This window comes from Falco rusticolus, chromosome 1 (genome assembly GCF_015220075.1).
Source record: "Falco rusticolus isolate bFalRus1 chromosome 1, bFalRus1.pri, whole genome shotgun sequence".
In the NCBI taxonomy this organism is placed as follows: Eukaryota; Metazoa; Chordata; class Aves; order Falconiformes; family Falconidae; genus Falco; species Falco rusticolus.
Genome location: NC_051187.1, coordinates 101,962,631 through 101,990,170, shown reverse-complemented (window position 1 = coordinate 101,990,170; position 27,540 = coordinate 101,962,631). Strand labels below are relative to the sequence as shown.

The window sequence follows — 27,540 nt, the reverse complement described above, 5'->3', positions numbered from 1 at the left end:
AATAGTCCATTCTGCATAAAAATACTTAAATCCTTCTTCCTGGTTCAAATGAGAAAGAGGTGCCGCTGTGCAGACAGAGATCACCGTAGCCCTTGCTGTTAGATGTCTGATAAATGCAGGCTAGCTTATTTCCCTGCTCATGCATTTGAGCTACCTGAAAATTGCCTTGCGGATGGGTTCCAGTTTGTTCCTTACAGCAATTTAGGCAGAACGAAGCCAGAAATCCAGACAAAGTCTGTTCCTACTCTGCCTCTAGCAACACTTCCACAGTGCTTCAATACAGCCTTTCCGCTTCAGAGGAGCGAAAAACTCCCTCCATCACATGGCTGAAACTGCCAACCTCTACTGTTGCGGCACAATCAAATTATCAGGCTGCAACAAGGCTTTTACCATCAGTCAGTCTACTGTCCGTGCTGTTTCTCCTTCCTCCAGAAGCCAGCCCACACTGCTCCTCCTCCACCCAACCCCTTCTCCCACACTCCTCAGAGCTATTTAACCACTTAGCAGAACGAGCTACAGCTGCACATCATCCATGTCAATCAACCCACTGCCTCTGAGGCAAGGCCACAGCTGCATGTTATCAATGCTAATCAACCCTCTGCCTTCATTCCTCTACACTCCGCTGCTTGGGTTTGGCTATGAACTTGACCGTGGCCTGCTTCAGACTCCACTGACACATGACTTTACCTTGCCAGTACAAGCTGTGATGTCCCAGGGCAAGTTTCATACCCCCTGGAGCTTGGCTAACACGTATTTGAATGGGTCCCTGGGGAAGTGCATACTGCTGCTGTTGCTTCAAGGAACACGTACTTGCACCTCTGAGGCAGCTGTTATTTAATGACATGCATCTTAACCGCTAAATTATTTTTATTTCTCCTCTCTGCACTCCCATGCCCGCAATTATCTTCCTGAACAGGACTGTAATAGACTCCATAATAAAATAAACCCCTTGCCCCAACCACAGTAGCTTCAATTAGCACATTGACTTTTCATTTTTAAATTACCATCCAAGTAACATCATCTCTGGCAGGGTACAGTTTTTCATGTCTGATTTCTTCCACATGATTTCTAGGCCACATTTTGTGCATGTTGATTTCCTTAGTGGTTTTATCTTTTTATCTGCATAAGCCAAAGGCAGCTGAGGCACAACACAGATACCATGCCAAAAAGACAAACTAATACAGGTGGGCAATTAACGGTGCACAAATTGGGGTTTATTTACATCTCTGTAATTTGAACTGTAGCATTCTGTATAACCTGCTAGCTTCGCTGCTGCACACTGTGCTAGGGCCAGATGGTACCAAAACCGCATCCATGGGTAGGCTGCCAACCCAGCCCCGGCACGGCTCTGATGCTCAGCCCCTCCCTGAGTGCTCCACATCCCTCTTCAAATACAAACTCCAGGAAGTGACATGGAATCATTCCTTTCAACAGCAGCAAATGCTGAGGTGCCTTCAGGACCCAATCGAGCAGATGTAATGGTATTTCATGAGAGTTCTTACTTGGCAGTTCATCGAGATGTTTCAGAGAGAAATTCCCTTTTCTGTTTAAGAGCTGAGGAGCTATTAAGTGGGAGGTTTCCATTTATATTTTTCTAGCTGTAGCTTTAAGCAAGTTAGGAATCTACCAATCTGAAGCCAGTGGGATTTCAGGGCTCTCCTATACAGTGCTCTTTTGCTTTGTTTTGTTAAGATAAGTGAAAAGCCTAACTGCAATCTTAGTTACATAAATAACTTTTGCCACTTATCTCTACTGAAAAGCTTCCTCCTAATATAATTCAACATTTTGCTAATGGAAGGAAAACCACTTAATTTTCATATTTTTCTGTACAATTAAGACATTGCTTATTGCAATATTTTTCTCATATGCTAGACTTTTGATAATGGTTTGCAAATTAGTACATTTTAAAGCCTTGTGCTTTTAATGAGATTTCCTACACACACACACACACGCCCCCATCTTAAGCTTCAAGCCAGGTTCAGCATCTGTCTTTTGGGGGATCTAGCGTATCCTCCTGGGTGGGTCGCAACTTGTATTGCAGAGCTGTAGAGGAGTGGGTTCAGTTTTGATAGCGTAATTATCGGAAGAGACTTCAGCACTTGGAACACCCCATGCTGTAAGTGTTCTTCCATCACGGCACATTCAAGCAAGCATACTGACATCCCCTGGGCAAAGGCGGTGCGTGGGGTATTCACAAGAGGCTGTTGGCATCAAACGGTAGTCTCTGTTTTTTTAACAGTTCGACTATGAAGGTGCTGGCATATCATACTCTTCTCTTTTAGGTACCTGAGACACAGAGAGGGAGAAAGTTTTTAAGTAACATAGAATCCTGCAAAAATTCAACCTCAATTCTAACGTGCTAGTTGAATGGCTAAAATACTTTGTAATGAAAGCTGTTCTGATAGAAAACAACAACTGCTATTTATTTTTTCCTTTACATTTCCTGGCCACTTATGATTCAAACTGACCAGACAGCCATTTGATAACAGATCCACAGCTAGTGTAGACTCATTGTGCTTGACCCCAGGACCCATACATACGTTCAGAAATAGCAGGGCATTTTAACTTGTACCTGTTGCGCATTTTCAGCTGCCATCAGAAGAACTCATGCCATTTGTCAGAAGAACCCATGCCATTTACCAGAAGGGAAATTTTAAAGGGACGATAGGAATTTGGCACTAGTCTAGCCTAAATACTGTGCTACCTAAATCGTACCACAGTACATACTGCATTTGTGCTTTCCAAGGAAACACACAGCATCAAGCAGAAACAGAGAAACCAGTCTAAGCCTCAGAAGTGACCTTGAGGGTCCAAATTTTCTAGCATGATCCCTCCATGTATATGTAGTCATTATTTACTTAAGAATCTTTAACAGCAGCAGCTCACCTGGGTATGTGGGATACAGAAAGGATTATAAACCCCACCACATTTCACTTGAGCAGCCGCAGCAGTGTTCTAACTGCACTCCTCTAGGTAAATGCATCCACCTCTTCAGCCAGCCCATAACTGTCAATAGTCTCCTGGACTCAAAGTGACCCCATGCATTTTACATCTGTTTACCTTGCCACTGTCTGTTGAATCTCCTGTTCCTCTTCTTCATTTATCCTGTGCAGAATCGATTCCAAAAAGGGAAGATGAAATTGAATATACTGAGCAACCTATCAAGAAGACAACAAGAAACATATTTACATTATTAACTATGCTCATTGGGAAAAATACTGTGAACTATTGGACCTGGTGATATACATACGTCACTGCTAATCTCTTCCACATCCTGGTCCATGAGAAAAAACTTGGCAATCTTCTCTGAGGGCCCCTGCAAGAGTCTGTGCAGTAAGGGAACGTCTCCACTCCGCAGCTGCTTCTTCTCTAGGATTTACAAGACATGTCGTGACACACAGAACATACAACAGTTCCTCTAGACATCTCATGCAATCAGTCTTTTTTCTTAACAACGATCCTGCATTTGACTGCTGGGCAATTAGGAGATACAAGTCTCTAATACATATCTGCAGGAGGATGTGACACCTAACTTCTACTATGCATTTTCACAGAAATGGGTAGATGCCACACAAAGTAGTGTGAAAATATACAAATTTCAGTAGTCAAGTAAGCATTTAAGAGACCCATCAGCTGGGCCATGACTCCCTGAAACAAAATTTACTTCACAGTTTTCAAGCATTGTTCCAGCTTTGTATTTTGACATTTAAGGTACAGGCCCATCAGTTGCGTCCCCCATTCTTTCAGGTATTCCTTTCAATGAAGATCAAATTTCCTTTTTCCTGAAGATATAAACTGTGTTGTGGAAGTAAACATTTTCCACTGAAAAATGACTGCTTTCAGCTAGACACCTGTGATCCAGGACTACCATCCAAAAATGTCAGTTACAATATCCCGTAACACTACCAGGGAGAGACCAGCATCCCATGCGTGTAGCATGGCTGTGCAGAACGGAAGTCAGAGCAGGCAAGCATCTGAAACGTGGCCTTCAAATACAGGAACAAAGGCCTCTTGAGCTGAGCCAACTGCCCAGGCAGCACACTGAAAGCACCTGGAACACAATTGCTCAGGTTTTCCTCTCCACCAGAGGACCACACACCCCTAAGGGGGTCTCCAGAGAAGCCAGAATGCCACCCCACACTCACACTGCCCAAACCAGGACAGATGCCCATGCAGAATCCTGTCACTCCAAGTTAAGCGGTCTACACACACGCACACAGAGGAGAATCAGGGATGAAGTGATCACACAGCAGTGTCTGGCTTACCTCCGGATGCATGGATAATATAAAGTGCAAATTCATGTGGGCTGTTTTCTATCTGTTAAACACAAACAAAAAAAGTCTGTTCAGACTGACTGATACACTTCCCCAGCATTTCATTGTCAGCAGATAATTCTCTTGTGCTTCTAACTCAGACATTTAGGTCAAAGTCTGAGGCTGGGATCCTGTCTGTGTAAGAGTTAGGAAGCTGGGTTTGAGTAAGATAGAAATCCACACTGCCACATGTATCGTCCCTGTACCCCACTACCTTGCAATTGCTTATGTTACCATATTGCCCAAATCAGAAACATACCATCTTAGACCGCACCTTAGATCTTTCCAGTCTTGTTTCCTTGGAGCATCCTTAACTACTTCACACAACTTACTTTTCAGGTGACCCACAAATTTGCCAAGAGTATCACCTTTAGGATAAAACCCTGTGATCTCTTCCTATCCACTTGCCCACACAACCACATTCAGAAAATAGCAGTCCTTTTGGACACTCATTCTTCAGCTTATTCTCTACAACTTGCTCTGTAATCCCATTCCTTATGTTATTATTCATAGAAGTCAACTTCTCATTTTAGTCTTACGCTACCAAGTGTTGCTAACCGTATGAAGTGATTCTGCAATAGCAAAGTCTCTAGACAAGTTAAATGGAAAACTATCAAAAATTGCACACTAAGAAGCTACAGAGAATAAATGCATTGGAGAAACATGCAGCCTGAATGGTAGATAACATTTTTTATTGAGTATAATCATGTTTATAGGAGATGGTACCAGAGAAACTCCAAGAAAAAAAAAAAAAAAAGAAAGAAAAGAAGTCAGTACGGCACAGATCTCAAGCACTAGTTTTCACTCTGACTTTCTGCAGCTTTTCATGTGCCTGCATTTAACAGGATGAACCTCCCGGACACCCGGGCTAAAAGAATTCCACTTTAAGGCAAATGCAATTATTAGGGCCCGTCAGCAGAGGGAAGCACGGGCATGTGCATTACACACCCCTCACCCGTGCTGGGGAACGCTGCAAGCGCCGCAGCACGGTTCCCTGCTGCGCATGAGTTAATAGAGAAGCCCCCACCTAGACACCCAATATAACTTCTCTAGCCTCAAACCGCCGTGAAACATTCGTAAGATAAACCCAAACCATTTCTTAAAAATGGCCCCTGTGGGTGGTTTTTTTTTTGGAGGGGGGCTCTATTTATGCACTGTCCCCTCCCGGTTATTTCCTTCCTTTGTCGCACACTCGAGTCAACATCTCTGGAACACGGCTGCGCCTGCTTCTGCAAGCACATGGAGTTACCTTAAACTTTCGAAGCAATTGTTCTATCACTTGTCTTGTGCTCATCTGGCTGTTGATCCTTATTTTGGTTTCTGATCCAAAAGCCGGAGTAAAGACTGATGTCTAGAAACAAAAACAGCGCATGAGGGTGTGAATGTGAGGACTGCTGGATGCAGTGACATCACTGAAAGGATGTCATCCAGCACAGCTCTGGGGCAAAGCAAGCAGTCAGGTATGCTGCCACTCTCACTGGGATCCTGCGGGCAGTGGCCATGCACACATGAAACCCACCTTCCCCAGCAGAGCCCAGGAACTGAGCCCAAAGCCCAGGAACCCCAGCCTGGCCACACAGGGGGGCCAGCAAGCAGGGACCCTCTGGATGTGTTACCTGTCCCGGAGCCTAACCTGGAGTGAGAAAAGACAAGCACATTCATACCTCATAGTTGTAGAAGTGGCCATTAATCGAAAACCTGTGAGTTTCTACTTCTGTCTTCGACATCATGGGGAACTTGGTCCTCTTCCGCACAGCCGCAGCATCGCCGCCGGCCCTGGGCAGGGTAGCACAGTCATGTTCCTGCTCGCTCTTGGACTTCAGAGTGCAGCTTTCGTAAGGTGAATAACCTGGACAAAACGAAACTGCATCAGCATATTGTACAGCTGCTCTACCCTCCTTGCCAGCATCCCCACAGGAAGGAGGCTCTTGGCAGAGGGATTTTTTTTTTTTTTTGTAATTATGTCTTTTGGTGGAGGGATTATTTTTTTTCCAATTATTTTTGAGGGGGGAGTGGGAGAGGAGCAAGGTATAGGTGCCTGATGAAGAGCAATAGTTTGTCTACACTGGCCACAGTTTGCTATTTTGTTCGCTTCTTGGGAATGATTTCTTTGGTGAAAGCACAGCCTGTTAGCTCTGGCTGTTTGAAAAGTTATTTGCACAGCAATGGTTTTTACTAACCAGTCACAAGTCAGTGTTTCACTAGCACATAATGAATGTTAAACAGAGACAGAAAAAGATTTGACACGTTAGGCCTTCCCTACTAGTACAGTCTCAGAACAAAGAATTTTTACTAACTTTTCTCAGGGTTTGGCTTTTCTTCAGTAGATTTCAATGTCTCCCCACTAATATGATGCAGGTCATCAAATTCTCCCCAGCGTGTCATCCCCCTGAAATACCAAACATATATTTATAGTTGATTACTCGTTAATTCAGTGATTACAATTTCTCCTGTAACCAGGCTTCATGTAATCCATTCCTATACCAGTTCAAAGCTTTACAGAACACAACTACATGCTTCAGTGTGGTATAGGAAGCCAGTAATTTTAGTTTATGTCATAATAAAATTAGTAAAATGTGTTATGACTAAGGATCCCAAACGTGACACAATCCTATTTAGAGCCTGTTGAACATTGACCACACTGTCCCTTAAATAATTTGGAGTAATTCTTTATCTGTTTTATAGCAATGCCCTGGATTCATAACATGTAGGACACCAGGCAGACATACAGAAAACACACATACAGATTGTGGTTTCAACAGTCACAGGGACGCATCACGTCTGTTATACAGACGGCGACATGACTACACTAGCCCCTTGTGCCATCCAAAGCAGTTCTGTACGACAGCAGGGAAGTCAATCTGCCCTGGCGTAAAATCCAACTTTCTTTATGCCAACATTTCCATAATTCATTGCATAAACTCTGTAGCAGAAAGTCTTTGGCCAGTTACTGCTCTGACTGAGAATAAACCAATTTGTAGGCAAATATTAAAAATTCATTTCCCATATATATTCAAAACAATATTCAACTAACTCCAAGCAACATGCCAAACAACAATCTCAGTTGTGTTCTGTGCATTTAAAAAGTTCATTTAAGATCAAACAGACAAGCTGCTCTGCATACCTTAAAGCATGTCAGGGCAGCTTCACATTTCTGTGATCGTGAATTAATATTTACTTTAAGTTTCAGATCTCCACCAGTCAAATTTTTTTAAGAAATAAAGGGCAAAGCACAACTTAAACTGCCAGAGCGGACCCTGTCCTCCAGGCCACGTGCACCCCGTATCAGTAGACCTGGTCAAGGTAAGCAAAGAGAACGAGATGTGCCTCAGGCTCGAGTTTTTGCTAGTTGCTCCCGCCAGGTTACAGCCCTTCCCTTCAACAGCAAGAGGCAGGGAGGAAGACAGTCCCTGACTTTACTGGAACTCCACAGCTTGCAATGATGGGAGAATTAAATCCTCAATTTAAACATGTACCTTGTGCAATCCAAGACAGTGGATAAATAAAAAACCAAGCTCAAAAACAGAATTTGTCAGTGAGTCATTCAGGGCAAACATTGGCTCAGTCTCCATATTACACATGACTCAGCTTCAGCTCATCAGGTACAATTCAAAATTCACCAACCAACAGTTGGGAAATAGTATTCAAAACAGAAAGAAGAAATGCTCTAAGGACCGACACCAGTTTTTGAAGATATGGCCAATCTAGCAGGGGCCAGATCAGCGCAATGCACGCAGATTTGAAATGTCACAGGCAGCAGCCTGGAGGAACAGGTGATCTGGGCATGTTTCTGAGGGGCTTTAACACAAGACTGTGCATGGACAAAGCCAGTATTCATTCCCAGGCTTGACCTTCACCCTGAGAAGCAACGGTTTCACATCACAAGCACCTGGGAAGGTAACCTGTGATAGACAGTCACTTCACACTAACTCACCAGCTTTTTGCCTCATGCTGTAGAACGTGCGTCACCACGAGGTCTTTCAGGGGCTAACGACATTATTAGGTGTACACATATACATGTGAGCTTATCTGGCTTTTTTTAAAAAAAGACATACATATAGACATACATTTCCCAGTGCTTGCATGGGAATAGTCAGTGTAGACAAAAGCAGCCTCCTCCACCTTCTCAACTCTTCTTAAGCCCAAAGGCAGACAAGGAAGCTACAAAGACACATCCTTCTGCCTTGCAGAAGCTGTTGAAAGACCACACCAATTACAGAGTACTGCTGTGCAAGCAGCCGCCACAGCCGTCAGGGAACCTGGGGTATACAAGCACCCATATATGTCGAAGCCGCCTACATGAGCTGTCTTGAAATACTAGTCTGCCTCCTTATAGAAGCTGATACATTACCTTTTACTAGGGAACAAACCAGCGTTCTCTGTTGACTTCAGGGTGACAAAAGAGGGTATCTGCTTCTCATCCTGAATTTTTAATCTGATAGGATGTCGGACTCCCCAAAATATTGACACGATTCCCTCAATAAACGGTTTGCTTTCATCTTGCTGAAAAAAAAAAAAGAAAAGGGAATATGGACCACTTATTCACACAACAATAACAGAGTAATAATAAGAAAGTATTAACAGTCCATCTCCCCTCAGATTAACAGGAACACGATGAAATTGCTGAGGCTGACAATCCTGGAAGAGGTGACCTAGAGAGGCTGTGTAATCTCAATACTTCAGGTATTTCCAAAACTGCTAGCTAAAGCTGCAGCTGATCTGATCTTGCATCAGCATTAGTCTGACTCTGGCTGGGAGGTTTTCCAACCAATACGTCCATAACTCCATACAATTGGAAGCCAAATCCTATCTGTTCTATTTGGATGAATCCTCTTCTGAAACCTGGGTGCTAAGAAGGTGGTTAAGGGGAGGGAAAGACTGCCGGTGAAGGAGAAAGAAGCAGTCGACGGAACTGTCCTTGTTGACTCAGGGCACTGCATCAGTCCAAAACCTGTTATCGGTCCCCATTCTTGCCGACTTAGAGCTGTCACTGCAAAACAAGCTGGCTGGAAGCTAGCTGGAAGCAGGGGCTGCCTGTTTTCAGATCCTTTTGGCCCAGAACTGCTCTGAAGTCCTTTTGGGTCTTGATATCAGCAAAACAAGAGAAACGCAGCTTGAGAAGGAAGCTCAGACCTCTAAACCAGGGACCCTATGGTATGAGACATACAATTCAAGCTTTCATTGTCCTTCAGCTCCACAGGCCCTTCTGGTCTCCACAGAGGACTTGTTCCCAGGGTGTTACTTGCGAGCATTTTCTCTGTATGGCAAGCTCATATTCGAGGAGAGTCGCCCCTTACCCCAAGTGACAAAAGTCCTGCCACTGCACACTGTGGGCTCAAGCTGAAGGAACCGGGGGGAGTTGCACCCCACAGAAGTATTTGCAGTACTACCTGCCCCCAGCAGCTAATGATATAAGGCTGGAGAGATCAAGCCGAAGAATGATTTCCTGCGATACGCTAAGGAATAGGATAGCAAGGAGATCACACTGTTAAACATCTGAAACTCCCACTAGTCTGAACAAACCTATTGCTGCTCTCTTCTCCTCACTGCATTTGCCTCTGGCACTTGCTGTGGCATTTTTTTATACTGATATATTCCAACTAATATACTAAAACAGAACAGGCATCCTACACTGCTCAGCCTAGCTGCATTAAACACCAGGGCTCATTAGTGCTTTCCCTACCATTACATCGTGCTCCCTCTATTATTTTTACTTAGATCCTTACCTGATTATGTGACAGCTGCAGATTTTCTTGATCAGAATAGTAAGAGTTATAAGTCTTCAGAAGAGAATGGAGCTGTTCCCTAGAATAAAAGATCACAATAAAAAGAATAACTTTTTAACTTCTCTATCACTGTAAAATTGAGATGCTAATTGGCAAGGAAACACCCTGTATCAGTTTACCCACTGCACCTGTACACAGGTTTGTTAATGATTAATACGTCAATTTCCAGGAGTAAAATTTTGTCAGGATACTGGGTTGTTTCTTTAAAGACCTGATACACAGAGGAAATTAATTAGTCATGGTCTGACATGAGTTTAATAGCACTGCCCCAGAATAAGCTGTACTTTGGACTTCTGTTACAGTCATGAGGGGGAAGCAAACAGGAAAAGCACACCCATGTTACAGATTATTTTAGTTCGGTAACAATTAGTTTTGCCCCCCATGACCATTTCCACTGGAGTTTTATATTTTTTCAGACACTTTTCTCATTCCAAAATACAGTATGCCTAAAGAAAACATTTCCCTTTCCTCCTGCTTGAAACATAACAGATTTGCAGTAAGTCTTTTCTCAGAGGAGAAAGGATGGAGATGAGGAGAACCTCTGCCAACAAGCAAGGATTATAAACCTGCCCCATCATCTCTGATTTCAAACAAAATTCACGATGCAATTAAAAAAAGCAGCAAAACATTCTATTTTGAAAACACTGCATTGAGGCACGGAGGCAATGTGAGGCACGCTGGTGCTAATGATGTTTAACAATACTAAAAGAACCACCACCAGAGAGACCTATGCCTGTCTCCATCCTTCATGAACTCACAATGCTGCAGGACAAGAGGGTTTCAGAAGATGCTTCAAATCTGATGGCATTTCAAAATAACCAAGTTAGGGCTACCGCATATCCCAGTTTAGAAGCCACAACTGCCGCCACCCCCACCCAAGCTAACAGCAGCCATGCTGTGGACGGCCCCCATCAGTGGCATGCCCATATAGCCGTTGTAAACAGATAAGAAGCAATAAATGCCACACTGCACAAACACAGGCTGGGCATGATTGCTTCAACACTGGTGCTGTGGAAAAAAGCACCTTCTGGTTACTGCTCAGCAGCTGCTGATGCCAAGTCAGCAGTGCCACACTGTCAGGTGAGACGTAAGCACCATACAAGTAGACATACATGGGAATACCCTCTTCAGAGCAAAGCTGCTTGAATTACAGCTCGAGAATGAATTTGGGCAAAGGACATCGCCTTCTTAGCACTGCTTTTAAAGAAAGATACACCCCAAGCTGAAAGAGTCCAAAGGAGAGCAGGGGAAATGTCAGTGGCATGAACCATGAAGACAAAAAGCAAGTTGCAGCTCAGGCTAAAGAGGGGGACCAAAAGAAGAAAGAAGTGATCTGTATTTCAGGACCATCAAGAACAAAACGCTTTTTCCTACACCAATTGAACAGCAAAGACTATTCGGACTGTCACTCCAGAAAGCAGTTTCCACTAGCAGAGATAATTAAGCATGGGAAATTGCATGGAAGTGTATGAATTCTTCCTCGCGGACAAACTTTAAGCACCAACTGAGATGACTAACTACAAGACTGTTTGATGCACTGTTTTGCAGTGGTGAGTGAAGACACCACGTTTGTTTCTAATAGTGTCTATTATTTCCATGTTTTTGTCTAGTATGAGATATTACAACAGCGGAACCACAGGCAAAACAGACAGCATTTGCAAACTCTTCTCAGAAGTTCCAGAGAGACCTACTGCAACTATTCAAGACCCACATACCATCAGAAGTACTCTTACAACTCCTACACCAATTGTAAGTTAAAAAAACCCACAAAAGAACCAAAAAATCAAGATCATAAACACACGCCAAAAACAAAAGCAAGAATTGACTTCCAGCACTGTCACTGAAAAACAAATCACACATGGTAATGATGCTCAGTAGAAATTACATTTTTAGATTCCAACATTCAAAAGCTCACCAAGAACATCCAGGAAATAATGTCAGAGATGCAGGAATATACGGACCAAGACTATGTGCAACGTATCACACACTACCTTCCATGCAAAAGACAGTTACAAAGGAACTTCACAGCCCAGCCCTGGGGCATTGGAAACACTGGCATGAATAGTTTCAGCAGAATTTTTCACAGTTGTTTTCCTGTAACTGTCACAACACATCCCAGAACATGAGGACATAATTGATGGTGACAGTGGCACCCTTATCAGAGATGCCAAATCTAAGAGTGACCTCTCCCCTAAGAACGGGATCAGCTTCTCCATCACTGCAGAGCAGTTCAGTAGGATATTTTCAGGGGTGAAATGAATATTATTTCATAGCATCACTCTCTGACCAGATTGTGACTCAGTTCACTGAAACTGGGTGTTTAAATGTCTGCACAGTTGACTGTGTGAACTTGAAGAAGTCAGTGCTGCTCTAGAGATCTCACCTGAGCATATTAAGGAACTCCAAGAAATCAGTGCAAAAGAGTAGAGGGACAGATTATGCAAAGAAACACACATCATTTTGGCTGGAAACTGCTGTAAGTTTTAAGTGTACCAACTGGATGACAAGAGTCTTCTCCTGGGACTGTCACAGCATTACCCCCGCAGTACACACACTCTGCTGTGGCTTACAACACAAGCGCTCCTCTTCCACCTTCAGCCTCCTCTGCCTACAGCCTCTTCAAGAGGTCAAAGCAGATGCCTCATGCAGGACTCTTTTTCAGTTGCCACAACTTAGAATTTATACGTACGCAAAGCACCAGGAGAACACGCTGCCTGAATAACACTCAGCAGAACTGTATTGCGACACGAGTCCCTACATGAGATACTGACCTGTAGCACCAGGACCTCCCCTGGGGGCACGGTGGGCAGACATCTGACACTGCAGAGTGCCCAAGGAGTGGGACCAATGGCCGCTGCTGACCAAGAGCCTGACATCGAGACTGGTCAGCAGGAACGTGGCTTTCCCACAGCCTTACTGGCACACTGGAGCAGGAAGCTGGGAGGCCAGTCAATGTGTGCATGCCACCTTCGGGGCAGAGGGGCAGGCAGTGTGCGCGAGGGAAAAGCTTTCCCTGGCATACCCTATCCCTCCCTTGCTCCACTTCATAAAGGGGACTTGGTGGTGTCCTGTTGCTTGGTGAGCCTTTTCCCAGGGTGGAAAGGGAAAAGATAAACACGGCTTTTACTCAACAGGTAACATAAGGACAAGGGCTGCACCACTAAACTCAACCAGGTTAACTGCATTCCCTTCTCGCACTCCAGATGTAAATTATTTACTTGGTAACTTACTGCAATACCCCTAAAAATATTTTCAAGTGCCTTTATCAAAGTGCTGGGCTTCCAAACAGCATTTACAACATTTACTTCAACTCACTTTGGCCTTAAATCCTAGTGCTACAGGTGGTAAAAGCCTCTCTTTCTGTTGCGTTGGAATAGCTCAGTACAGGTTCTTTGTGTCTCGTGAGCTATGAGGGATTGTATTCAGGTCATCCGTCCAACAGGGGAAGTTTCAATAGACTTAAGATATGAATCAGATACAAGGAAAATTTTGGTTGTGCTCCTAAAGGTAAGCAAGATTAACCACGCCTTGGCCTCACACGCAGGCAAAATCCAGATGCAATGTCAGATTAACATGCAAATAGGAGATATGTAGTTTTGTTTGACAGATGTTGCGATAGACCACTGATCTGCTTGCAAGGTGCTTAAAATTAAGTCTTTTTACACTTTGCAGCCTAATATCTTCAGCAATCATTTATTGACCACTTATTTTGCAAGCTTTTTCCAGATGAAAGAGTCAGGGAGATCAATTCCCTGAAGACAGATTAGCACTACAAAAGGACCTGGGTTGCATTCTGAGGGCCCATCTGTGGCTCTTGGTCTGTGCTGGCTATGAAGGTAAATAAAATCATAAGGCTACAAGCACTAAGTAATGTGGTAAGGGTTATCTCAGAGGCGGATTCTGTTTCTCAGAGCAAGCTCTGAAGATTTTCACTTAGTTTCTTGCCTCATCTAGAAAAACTTTCCATCACTTCTGCAGAAGCTTGCGCAAATAAATCTTTCAGGTTTCAGTCTTGCATTAGTGCAACCAACAGTGACAAACCATACAAGCAATGAGAAAAGCCCTGAGGGAGAGATTAAGCAGCAGCTCACACTGATTTATTTGCCCTTGTGTGGTGGAGACATCAGAAAAGATCTACCTTTAATTCTTTTAGGCCCAGAACAAAATCTTACTGTAACACACCTTCCCTATGAAGGCCCAGAAACCTCCCGAACCAAGAGGCAGACTGTCATCCCGTCAGAGTTACCCTGCCAGGAAAGCAGCAGCTCTGTTGCATTGCAAGGCTGTTTCTCACAGCACAGAGCTTTGTGACAACAGCCACATGCAGCCATTAATGGAAGCCAAAGCCCAGTAACTGGTAGAAGGACTTAGAGACAAACCCTGAAACAGCTAACATTTACTGCAGATCCACCACTTTCATCTGGAATGAAGGCAGGATACAAGGGAGGTGCGAGGTGAAGCGCCCTGGGGGTAAACCACAACAGAGCCCAGGCTGTGTTTGCTTGTAACGCTAACCCAGGAGAACTCACCTGTGTCCCTCTTCTCCCCCAAGCCCTACGCATTTATCCATGGATATTTATGGTAGTTATGCTTGAAGACAAAATAGTTCAGCAGCCAAATAATCCCACACGTTTTGGTCAGCCCTTTGATCCAGCACTTGTGCAAGTCCCAAACAGCAGGCTTGCCACATCAGCAAGAATCGCATGATAAAACTGGAAGAGGAGTAACGTAACAGCAGATTCAAGGTATAGATGAGGGACGATAGTCTGGAAATTGCATTGGAAGCAAGCTTGAGTACACACAGAATACATTAGTGATTCTGGAAACACTTATTTGGGTTTTTGCAAGGCAAAGAAACTTGAACAATACTTAAAACCATGACCGTACTGCAGAAGGATCTCAACCAGGATCCACTTCTCACCACCTGAACAGGCAAACATATAGGGGAATAAAACCCCAGAGACATTGGTTCATCTGGTACATTTCCTAATGCTTTTGTATGCCAAGTACATGAAAGTTCACTCAGATTAATTACCTCTGACACAAAAGCATTATGTCCCAAATTAGTTGCAATATAAGAGGAACAACTCTTTAGGTGAACGGGAGGGATGCATTTATTGCCTGCATGCTTCGAGCAAAGCTGACATCCTTCCTTAAAAAGGGAGAAATTGCCAGCACTGCTCACACCACATATCAGAGCATCAGGATTGAGATGAAAATACCTATTGCAGCATGATAAAATTTATCACTGGCCCCATCCCTGGGTGTGTTTACAGTTAACTTCTTCCCACAGGAACATCAAGGCAGATGGAAATGAAGTGAGAAAAGAGCTCCCTCTTCCAGCTCCTGCGCTCTGGTCAACCAGGGAAAAATTAAACCTCTAAAAGGGGGATGGAGCTACATGCCAGGTGGCTTGGGTTTTACGGCAGTGTTAGGAAAGATTCCTACCAGCCCAAGTTAGCTGTGGGAAAGCATCCCACAAAATACAGTTGGAGAGCAATTCCAAGGTTTTTACAAGTACGTTAAAGAACCACTTTCACCCACCCCGGAACAGAGCTGGCAGCCCAATAGGTTCTGCAAAGAAACCCTGCTGTCTGGGGCTACAGACCCAACCCCATGCCTCAAGGAGTGCTCACATTAAACACTGGAACTTGTATGCAATTCCAATAGGTCAAAGATAGGGAGGTGGTCTTCCCTAATTTGGAATTTTATTTCAGTATCCCTTAAAAGTAGTGTTCTACCTAATGAACAAAATCCACAAACCAAAAGGTTTAATGCTCTATTCTTTGAAATCCATATAAAGGGCAACATTGTTCTGTAGATACTACACAGAAAGCAAGTTGTAGAAGTTGCTGCTCTACAAGCTCAGCTCTCCACAGGATTGCCTGTTAATGAGTCAATATGGAGTAACTTGAAAGAACGCAAAGTCATTAAACATTGGGGTTTTTTGATCCTTTACCTGGTTATGAACTTCTCCTCATTGATGCAAACAGAAGGTAGATGCTGTGCTTTCATAGTCACTTTCTTGATTTATTCAGAAGAGATTAATCTAAACAAAAGGTTAAAAAAATAATTACATCCACTAATGCCACTAAAAGACTATGTGGTAAATACAACAACAAAGTCTTGGTTTGCCAAGTGAAACAGGCTTGGACACTCAAGCTAAGGGCTAAATATCCCATATATTGACTACTTTGTACTTAGCCTCAATACTCACATATTCCCCACTCCTAGTAAAAGACCCATAAGACATTCCCACCAAGTATATCACAGTACCTTAAATCCCAAGTACCACATATACCAGGACCTTCTCAAGTAGTTCTAGGGCTACTCTACAACTCTGTGATGCTTCACTTGTTAGTAGGCTGAAACTGCAACTCATTTACTGGTTAGGATTAATTTCTTAATTATGTATACAGCATTGCCCAGGGTCACAAAAAAAAAAAAAGTGACTCAGCACACCACCCATAACCAGGTTTGTAAAACTAGGCAAGAGAAGAAGTGTTGATCATTGGCAGTGTCCTGCAGCACACAAAGAAAGCAACTGAGATATTAAAGAGAGAACAAGGCTATAATTAAAGTGATGTAGCAATATAATTTACAGATCTCCATGTAGTGATTGCAGCATGTTGTGTAGGCAACAAGCCAGACTCATGAGACTCCAACAATGCATTCTTCAACAAGCTTAATTATGGAGTCTTGCCTGCTTTCATTCCCCCTCAGGTACTAGAATAAAAGGCAGACTGAGGAAAGTAACTGAAGAGACTGAGATTCAAGATTGACAACTGATACTGGACTGAAAAAACTGAGTCTCAGCCCAAGAAGTGGCATCACGCAGATGGGGTGGGGAGGAGGGGTGGGAATGAATCCCACAGAAAGCAGTAAAATCTCCAGCGACTGCACTGGAGGTTGGTCATTCCACTTTAATTGCTCTCTTATTTGGGCATGACGACAGAGGAATTTGCCTAATAGCATTTGAGGTCCATTCTCCCTCATGCCAGGAGATTGACTCGAGTCTGACTTCCAGCTGCATGGGACAGAGCCTGGACAAGGACATCCAAAAAGTACTCTGTTGTCTACAGTACTAACGACAAGTAGCCTTCAGAAAATCAATTTATAAAAGAAATTCAAGCTTGAAAAGATCATAGCTAGCTAAAGAGTAGGTACCTGGCTTCTGTGTGAATGATCCTACACTGCTGAGCTTCTGGTTTAGAAGAAGTTACATGAAATTTCTATACTCACAGATGAAGGACTTTAAAAAAATGTGTGTACAAACAAACAAGAAGTTTCACATAAAAATACAGTATCTTCACTCTACAAAACATATCGGAAGTTATTTCAAAACCTCTAAAACCAGAGTGAACCACCAAAGTGGGTGGAACAGGAAGGATCTCACATACCTGCTGTCCTTTGGGTGACACCCATCGAGGCAAAAGCACACCTGAAAGCCAAATAAGCCCAGGGACTTCTGTACAGACATGAGTTTGCATATAAGAAGTTGGTGTACGCCAGTACAATGGTGTTGTTTCTTGGCCTCTGAAATGAGTGCAGTAACCATTGGCCACACCCTGAAATCTGATTTTTATGTGATTTACTAATACCTTTAACTGCATCAACTGCCTATGCCAGTGTAATTTCAAAATAATTTTAAAAGATGCAGAGGAGTTTATGTATGTTGGCACTTGAATAACTGCATATACGCTTAAGCTTCCTCTCATCTGTCAGGAAACAACACGTTAAGAAGAGTGGGCAGCCAAGTCACCGCTGTTAACTGTCGAGCAGCGACTGGCAAGCACTAGCACTGCTTCATTGCTTGTGGTCGCGTTCTTCTTAATAGAATGTGACCTTAAAATGATTCATATTAAAGAAAAAGCTGATCTCTACAGATTGAGAGAAGCAATCTTTACATGTACACATGAAAAAAAAAGGAAATTATCACTGAACTACCTGTTTTGTTACATCATGAATGTAACTAAATTATTTGCCATAAAAACCTTGAGCATAACTTGAATCAGCTGGATGCCATTAAAATGAATGAAACAATGAAACAAGCAATGAAACAAGCAGGAAGAGTAGCTGGTGACGGGAACAGATCTTCACCAGCACCTTCCTCTTTTCTCTCCCTCACTGCCCAACCAGCCTGAACAGACTGACCTTTTCTTCTACGGCTGGTGCAGAAGCATAAAAAATACTCGTTACATGTTCCTGGGCTACGTGACCTATTCTGCTTATCAGACTTGTACAAAACATTCCCACATCACAGCTCACGCTAGAGATAAAACCCTTCCCCATGTAATGTACCCTTCCTGTAGTTGCATTTTGGCTACAGACATCTTGCGACCTTTATTTTCAGTCAACCTTGAAACCCACAGGTCAAGCACCCACAGCGACTTCCGCAGTGCAATTATGTGACACTACAAATGACAGTATCTTTACACTGGTGCTCCATAAACCCACAGATCTGTCACATTTTCTATCACTTCTTGATATTTTATTGTTTTCCATGTCTCTCCCCTGTAGTTCTTTCGAGGAAGCAAACACGAGAAGCAAGATGCGTTTTTTTCCATTGTTGCCTTTGATTTGAACTAACAAAAACATGCTCTTCCAACAATATATGGTTGTGGCCATCTATTCAAAGCTGTTTCCTGACTTGCTTGGTGTCATACAGGCATCTTCATCATGACATTAAACTGGACCACAACCACAGAATTCCTTCAGATAGGTAAGACCTTGAAAGTGGGACCTTGGCTGGACTAACCCCCTGGCCTGAAACTTAACTAAGCATAAACTTAATGCTCAGAGGAAGACTGACTGAAGCCTAAAATACTTCTGAAAGGAAAGAAAAGAAACAGGAAGGAATGACATAAGTCAATGAGAAGTGGGGCAGATGCAAGATGAGGAACTCTAGAGGAAGACTGCAACTGCTGGAGAAGTCTAGGAAAAAAGAAAGGGAAAAGAGACCACTGCACAAACCCAAAGCTGCGAGAGGATCAACAGTTGCATCAAGGGCACAAGACAAATCTCACAAAGGTAGTGAACTTCACTTCTCTATAAGATTTATAACTCATCAGAAATACATTTTTTTTCCCAAGAAAAAGTCAAAGTGTTAATGGAGAGGTAGATGAGAGGACTAGCTTAATTTTATTAAATACCGTGATCTTTAAGTTATTTGCTTAAGGGGACAGCATAGGGACAGGACAGTGGAGGAATGACAAGGCAATGGTAAGAACAAACAGCCATGCAGATTTTTATACAAGGATGAAAAGAGGCCATTGCAGAGGACAGCTGGAAGGAGAAGGACACCTGACAGCCAGAGCTAAGCCAAGCAGGAACAGCAAAATAGCATTTTGATTTGCATGTAACAGCCTGGATGTGCTTTTCGGAGCATCCATATATTAAGATGGGGACTTGCAGAGCAAGTGGTGTGCTATACAGAGCTCCTGCCAACTTTAAAAACTAAAAAATCCACCACCACCACCACCCCCCCCCCAAAGATTTCAAGACGTTCCGAAGCAGTCTTTCCCAAAGCTGTTCCCAAACCACGGGAAGTCAGGATGGGGTGAACCTTCTCAGTTTCTTGTACAGAAACTACAAAACTCAGCTGTCTATTTACTTAGCTATCAACAACATATATACCTAATCTTCTGTACAGCACAAAGAGCTTTGCACTGCAGGCACAACAGCACGTAGACACAAGCCGTTTTCTAAACTCATAAGTGTCTGGTATTTAGAAAAATTTTGGACCACTACCTGATTTTGTAAAAATTAGTTTATGATTTATTCACATACACAAGAAATTCAGTATCAGCAGAATTATTTTACTAGTCTTTACCTAGTCACGCGCTCTAGTTATGGTCCTTCACGTTGGGGTCAATTGTTTTTGGGAGCTGGTTTGTTTTTTTCAAGGTAGATGCCCTCACCACCAAAGCAAAGGTCTAATCAAAAGAAAGTACTGAGTCCAAACACTTGCATTTTCCCCACTGAAAACAAGGGGCTTCTTTTCTTTGTCTTGCAGACAACTTTACACTCTATTTTAACAACTGCTACAGTACAGAGCAGTAACAGCATTACTCGAATACAAAACACCACGTAACTCCTCTGCTCAGGCAGGTTCAGAATGGGCTTTGACCCCAAAACGGAAGGGAGGTTGGTATTTATCTGCACACATGGCACCGTAGCTGCCTGGGTCACAAAGGGGGAGAGACACCAGCTCCCTCGCTGCACAGCAGGATGACAGAGCAGTGCTTGCACCACATCGGTCTTACACACCAAGTAACCTGTTATTATGAAGAGGAGTTACTTTCTATTTCAGGTCTCTTAGGAAAGATAGCTTTTACCTGCCAAAAAGAACAGACAAGGTCACCGACGTAACCTTTCAAATCACAGCGGTGACTGAATGAATGGCAGCGAAGGCTCATGCCCACGTACATGCCGAGCAGCAGCACTATTATCTGCCCATTTTAATCACTACTCTGACTCACACAAGCCACCTCGAGATTTAGGAACTTCTTTGATGAGAATTTCTGACCGAACATTTATCCTTCCCTCCAGCACCCTAATTACCCGAAAGGAATTTAACTTGAGTTCTGGGTGACTGTGAAGGACCTTGCTTTCTACTGACACTGCGGGTTACGCGGCAAGCAGAACAGCTCCAGCTTTACATTCCACTTACCTGTGCCTACGATGAGAGAAGGAGAAGCAGAGGAGGAGCTTCACATACCTTTCACTGAGCCCCGGCAGAGGCATGACAGCATCGCGCTGGCTGACAGCTACCTCTGCCTCTTCATGGATCCACAGAGGTGCTAATTACTATTTTGCTTAACAAACTGGGAGTGCTGGAAACCCAGGACACTCCCCACACCTTGGTGCATGTCGGGAATATTTACCTACCCACTTTCCTTCCTGCAAGCTGCTGACAGGAGCACTCCCTTAGTCAGGGTTACACCTACAGAGAGGCTCCAGTTAACGCTTTAATCACTAACTTTATAATGAGAGGCAACCTGCTGACTCTCAGTAATCATTTGCTGACAGGGCGCACCCTGAAACATCCTGTGCCGAAAGCACTGTTACGCTTTAACCTCTTGTCTGTTTTCTAATCCGAAGGATAAAGTAATTTTCCCTTCTCCAGACATGCACCAATCTTTAGCATTTGGTGGAGTAATTGATGCATAGTCAGATCATGCTTAAGTACAGATGTATGATTTGTAACATTATGACAGAAATTGTGACAACACAGCTCGATCACTTAATCACATAGAGCTGTGCATTCAATTTTTTGCTTAACTGTATAATAGTCTTACGATTATTACTCATTAGGCAAGAGCTGTGCCTGCAAGAGAGAGTGCATCGCCACTTAGCTTCATTGCTCAGCGGCTGATCTTCGAAGCAGATGTTTAAACTGTAAAATACAGCCAAACTGACACACACCTTCCCAGTTCCTGCTTGCCCATCCATTTATAGCAACCCATTTACTCACAAGATCAAGCCTAAAACTGGAAGTTATTGCACAGAGAGAAGAGCATAAAAAATACCGAATTTGCCTTTGTGCCCATTTACGGGGCCTGTGATTTATATAGAGTTACTTCTGCTTTATATAAATTTATGTGGCAGAAAGGCTGAACAGATCCATAAATACTTGATTCCTGATCACATCATTATCCTCTGGTGTACTCCTCCGGAGCTGGACTCACTGCTCTACACACAAGGCAAAACACTTGATATTTGGGGTTACAGTTTGTGCTGCAGTTTCTAGCTCTGCACCTGAAAAATATGTAACTAAGGATTTTGTTGGTGTCTGTATAACATTGAGGCATCTCTCCAAGCACAGGAAGGAGATTTTTGCTCAATTCACTACAGCATACAAGCTTCCATGCTGAGGTGGGCTTGGAGCTTCTCCATCTCATCTGTAACTGTTTAACACAAAACCATGCAACTTCCCAACTTGTTTCAAACCAGAGGTTTGGTTGTTCCTGTCCCAGCTACAGACACTTGAGCGCTCTGCTCTTGGATCAGAGAGCAAGCACAGCCTGGCACCTTCAAGCCTCTAAACTAAGATAACATCAAATCCATCCATTTCTGGCAAGTATGCCACCCTGCTGGACACTTACACAGTAAAGCTGTGAGGTACCAAAAGGCATCCGAGTATTTTTAGAACTGAAGACCACATAATTAGCTCACAACAGGGCAGCGTGACATTAACCCTTCAGTGTGACTGAAGGTTCATCCTGACTCCCAACTTTTGAGGTTTTATTTGTTCTTTTAAAATTATCTTAAGCTTTTGGGAGAGCTTTTTAAAATTTACTAGCAAGTTTTGAAAACCCAGTGCTTCAGTTACTTATGCAAAGATGTCTCGGTGAGAAATCAATACAATAAAGCAGCAAAAAGCCCTATTGTAATGATGGCCCAGAGTTTGCATTTCCAATTAAGCCAGATGTGTTGATTTTACACTGGCTTGGAGAACGTGGCTCAGGTTTGTTTCTCCATTTCACTCTCACACTTGAACTACTCCTACCAAGGGCCAAGTTCTGCCCTCATTTGAGTCACACGCAATTAACTGGCAAGTACTTTGTGGGGACTGGTCAGTGCAGACTAGGAACAGCATCACATGGTGGGGGAGGGGAAGGGGTCTTTAGGGCCACACCACAGGAATCTGTTTACTGTAAACTCCAAGAAACAGAAAGCTAGTATTCCTTTCATAGGAAAATAAATAACTGATGCACAGAGCGCATTACCTCTTCATCCTTCATAATAAACATAGATTTTATGCCCTGGAAGTCTAAGAACAAGTCACAACTCTGTTACACTATTTCACCTCTTAAATGAAAGGGTAACCGTGATTTCTCTAGAACGGAGAGAGAAGGCTGTGCTACATTTCTTGTGCCTTGCATAATTAAAAGTTAAATATTTTCAAGTTAATAAATAATTGGAAGTTGGAGCTCAGCTGTTTAATAACTTGGCCTCAAATCAGTTAACTTACAGACTGCTAAAGCTAGAAGAACATCTCAAGTGGAAAAAACTAAGAGACTCCTGTTTTTGTAGCACACAATCATAACAAGCAGGCTGGCCACGGCAAGGTCATAAACACACGCTGGGCTTTAGTGGGACTGTTTTGATAAACACAACAGGACCTACATGAGCTCACAACAGATTTCTCTGCTTTATAGTGAGAGGGAAAATCCCTAATGCTGCTGGCAAACAGCTGTTTCTGGCCAACTTCAGATCACTAATTCCAAACACAGAAAATTCTTCTTGGAGTTTCTAAGCCAGCTACTGGAATTCAAAAGTAGAACCTCAACTGACAAAATCTGAACTTAACATCAAACAAGGGAGCAATTCTTTCCTTTAAATTACAAACACTAGCAGCAGGATTGCATTGGTAACAGCAACAAACCAAGAAATTTTAAACAACTAGATTTACCCCGCAAAGGGCCTCCCGTTCTTCAGCAAGATTATTTTCTGTCATCACACCAAAGTGCCAACAGCAATACCTGTGTGCCAAGACATGTTTTGCAGACACAGCTGATAAGCATGGAAAACAGAAACTAGGAAGCAGATGATTAGCTCAGCTAATTAAATATGCAATGCTCACATCCACTACAACTCCTTGTAATGTGTCATGGGCCATAATCCCTCACACACACCATTTTGTGAATTTTGGGGGCCACAGGTTTTTAAGGAATAGAAAAGAAGCAGAGCTGATGGTTGTAGCAGCACATGTGCTAAAGGCTACAGGTTTTGACACTATTTAAAGAGCAGGAACTCCCCCTTCACCTGCATGGAAAGCAGCTTGCAGATATCACTGTCTTTGTGCTCTTGAGCCTCTGCTAGGGGGGCAGGTGTTACCTAAGCATCTGAAACACCATTAGTCATGCACCACAGCTATATACACCCATTGAGTCACTTGCTTGATACTAGAGAGCTTTATAAAGCCATACAAGATTTTTCATTGCCTGGAGCTACAAAATATTATAAAGGACAGAACCAGAGAGAACTGCCCTGTCCAAAGGGCTACAGCCACACAGCCTCTCACTTCCATTACAGCTCAACCAGGAGTAGGATCACAACCTCACCACACCCAGCCAACTTACACAGCACTTAGAAGCCTGAGCTGCTCCACACTCAAGGTTTCCAGAGCCAGATTTCCTTTCCTCAAATTCAAAGTTTTCTATAAAACATCACTTCCTCAGACTTCTTTCTATCACTCTATATCTGTATTCTTCTATTCTAAAGATATAAAACCCCCAGACTGCTTTCCCCAGCCTCAAAAGAGAGCCACAATCAAGACCCCCACACTCTCTCTCACATGCACACACCACCACCCCTCCCCATACAGGATCCTTTTATGCTCAGGTCACTCCTCTGTAACTGTCAATCAAGGGTCATGTGACTGTAGCACCTGGCTCATCTTTCCAATATGCTAATGATTTTTCTTTAATTACTTCTTTCTTAAGGCAGTTCTGTCATAGTGTGGACTGTTTCTTATTTTCTATTCTTTTAAAAAAATACTAGTCTAGTACTCTCCATAATCGAATCATCGTACTAGAGCTAAATGAGAGTTTTGGGGAAGCGTTGGATCTGAATTCTGATTTGCAGCTATTACCATCATTCCTGTGAAAGCATACCCACCTGCTGCAGTTGGAACTGCCCTGGAAAACAACCAGTTAATTTTACTGTTACTTCTACACTTGCCATTAGATTGTAAATGGGAAGACTCAGTTTGCACAGTGTTTTATAACTATTTGAGAGGGGACAATCATTGTGCCTGAATTTTTCCCATTCTCCTCATCCTAGGATGTCCCAAATCCTAAAGCAAACTTCAGCAATAACCCGAATTCCATGATATTTTGCATCGCAGATGTACATATGCAAGTCAGTATTTTCTCCACGAACTCGGTGAAGAAATGGGAAATGTCTTGGCTCCACTGAAGACCAGTGCTAGAGTTGTGTTATAAATACACGAACCTTATACAAAAAAGTCTACCAGTAAGCAGTCCAAGTTTAATTTCTAATGAACACAATGCAAATCAGACATTGGTTTCTTGATTTTGCTGCAGTACATGGCAGTGCATAATGAAATGATTAAGTATCCCCGGTGTACGGTCTGCAGCACGCTCCTAAGCCCTGTTGAATGTGCCTGCAGGTTACTGAGCTCAAGGGGATCTGGGAGGCTGATCACTGTCATGCTGTCAGCGTTCGCTCCCCTACCACTCAGACTTTCAAAGACACAGGTTTTTTCCCCTCAGAATTTCATCTTCTGAAAATTTACACAGTTCCAGATCCAGAGATGGTCTGGGCACATGCAAGTCTCCAGCAAAATTTCAGGGAAGAGCCTGGCAACAACTGGTTTTGTGTGTAAACTGCAAGATATATTTGAAAAAAAAGTCTGAGGTAAACTGCACTTCAGGAGTGTCACTATTACATAGCGTCCTACCAAAATGCCTTTAAAGGAGCCTTCCAAGCCAAACCATTCAATGGTTCTATAAATATACTACTACACTAAGACACACATTCCTACTTCATAGCAGTTGATGCTGAGTCATACTTATGAAGCAAAAACCTCCTAAGGTCAAATTAGCTTAATGTTAGGCTGGATATAGGCTAAAGAGCACTCATGTGAACACCTTGCCATTGTGTATGTAAACACTTCAGTGGTTAAAAAAAATGGTTCAGGTTTCTAGATACCATTCTCTTCACACTTGCCAACAGAAAGTACTCTTTTTTTTCACCCAGTACTCTGCTTTGGGGCACTAAATGGAAGTTGCTTTAAGAAAGAATGATAAGCCATGCTAGCCAGTGTGGCTAGACTTTCCAGACTTCAAGAAAATGGTAAGGACGAGAAAGGATGTGGAAACTGTATTTAGCCAATGTTTTACTGAGTTTGAGATTATAAAGCAAATTAGTAAAGACTGTGTGATACAGAACTATGTGACATCTCTACCAAATTTTACATGACTAGTTTACTGAACCAATGATGGCATAAAATCATGACACTCCATCAATACTGAAGGAAAATAACCTTTCAGCGCACGCAACTTCACTAGGGGACCTAGGAGACTGAACCACGAGTCACCTAGCAAGAGCTCAGCTCCAGTGATGTGTTCTTCTATCAGGTGCCCAGATAAAGAGTATGAAGAGCATGCTCACACTTACACCACCTCATTTATTCTAGCCTCCATTCTAGAAGAAAATCAGATTTCCTTAAAGAGCCATTACACACTAGAGCTTCTCCTGTACAGATGAGGACATACAGTTTGTCATGGCAGCAAAGCAGACTGAAATGTTTCAGTTACCTGTGCATCCCTAATTCTTTGCACAATGAAAGTTTTCAGGTTGCAAAGGAATAGCGTGAGAAACAGTACTCTTCCGCCTTTGCTCTGTGACTATGAAGTGAGGAATCAGAAGGTGGTGGGCATGGGGGGAATGCCTGGCAGCTGCAGCCCGCCTCTGTGTTTGAGCAGCCCACGCTCCTTTGCTCACAGTTGCTGCGCAGTCCAGACGTTCGTTACATTGCGTGCCAGTGGCCCTGCTTGGCATGCAGTTCTTCATTGTATGCTGCTAAGCGCAAACAACTTGAGTGATACATCAAACTGCTGGGAAGCTAGTATAAAACCAGCAACATCTGAGATTTAAAAGCATTTCCATAACGAATATTGACTGCATAAGCAAATAACATCCTTGAAGTGCATCATAAAAATTGTTCAGGGAGAGAGCTGACTTTTTAGGTTTTGTACTTCTAAACAGACAGTGGAGCAGATGATCTATAAGCATCTGTGGCATTTATTTTTTAATTTGCTCTTGAAAATCTCACATCAGCACAACAGAGAACAGCACTGCAAGGGAGCAAGTGCAAAGCAAACCAGATTGGGCTGACTCAGAGGCTCTGCCTTGGGCTTGGTGGTTTGAAGAGACCTCCGTAGCTCATCATCTGACACTGAGACACTGCTCCATGCTGCTCAGTCTTATTGAAAATCACCCCATAGACACAGCAACTGCTTGCTCTGGAATACTCCTTTCTTTCTATACTGCTGCTTTTCTATTACACCACCAAATAACCCCTGTGGGCATCCAGGTGCCTAGAATATTTTACCAAGAGTAAATACGTTTATATACTTACTGTGTCATAACTCTTCTTCTCCTGAGCGTCCAACTGTATGGATGACATTTTACTTCTCATTCAGATATCCAAGGCCCAAACTCTTACGAGCAGGGTCCTAGAGTGCGGTGAGCACTGTGCGCGATAGGTGGCAGTTACGTCTCAGCTTGATGGCAGAGGCGGTGCTGGCATTTCGGTGGCGCTGGTTGGAACAATAGAGCCTCTAACTCTGAAGGACTAAATCTTCTCTCAGTGCTTGGCTAACACATTTACAACCTACACCACGTTTCATGGGAATTAACAAGGCTAAAATTTGATCTCAGCATTGAGGATATCTGAATGCCTTTCC

The 27,540-nt window shown here is 43.1% G+C and overlaps 1 protein-coding gene across 4 annotated transcripts; it reads right to left on the bottom strand.

Annotated features, from left to right (window-relative positions):
• Positions 1-1,192: 1,192 nt before the first annotated feature.
• Positions 1,193-27,326, bottom strand: RASSF6 (Ras association domain family member 6). Of its 4 annotated transcripts, none has more exons than XM_037392111.1 (11): positions 27,213-27,326; positions 16,059-16,148; positions 10,040-10,118; positions 8,665-8,816; positions 6,611-6,702; positions 5,978-6,162; positions 5,563-5,664; positions 4,266-4,317; positions 3,251-3,369; positions 3,061-3,158; positions 1,193-2,286 (listed from the first exon to the last, which is right to left on the bottom strand). In XM_037392111.1, exons 2-11 carry the CDS (start codon positions 16,112-16,114, stop codon positions 2,211-2,213), a joined length of 1,011 nt encoding a protein of 336 aa, XP_037248008.1. In that variant the 5' UTR covers positions 16,115-16,148; positions 27,213-27,326; the 3' UTR covers positions 1,193-2,210. The 4 variants fall into 4 exon arrangements, with proteins under 4 accessions (XP_037248008.1, XP_037247989.1, XP_037247998.1 ...); XM_037392092.1 differs by lacking the exon at positions 27,213-27,326 and adding an exon at positions 20,772-20,997; XM_037392101.1 differs by lacking the exon at positions 27,213-27,326 and adding an exon at positions 20,820-20,997.
• Positions 27,327-27,540: the final 214 nt, after the last annotated feature.

Excerpts from the sequence above, each read along its gene's own strand:
- RASSF6 (XM_037392083.1), bottom strand. The coding sequence starts at position 13,061 with ATGCACACATTGACTGGCCTCCCAGCTTCCTGCTCCAGTGTGCCAGTA. Across the intron at positions 8,817-10,039 it reads TGCAGCTGTCACATAATCAG|CAAGATGAAAGCAAACCGTT; the intron begins GTAAGGATCTAA and ends TTTTTTTTTCAG. Across the intron at positions 3,159-3,250 it reads TGGAAGAGATTAGCAGTGAC|GTTGCTCAGTATATTCAATT; the intron begins GTATGTATATCA and ends TCTTCTTGATAG.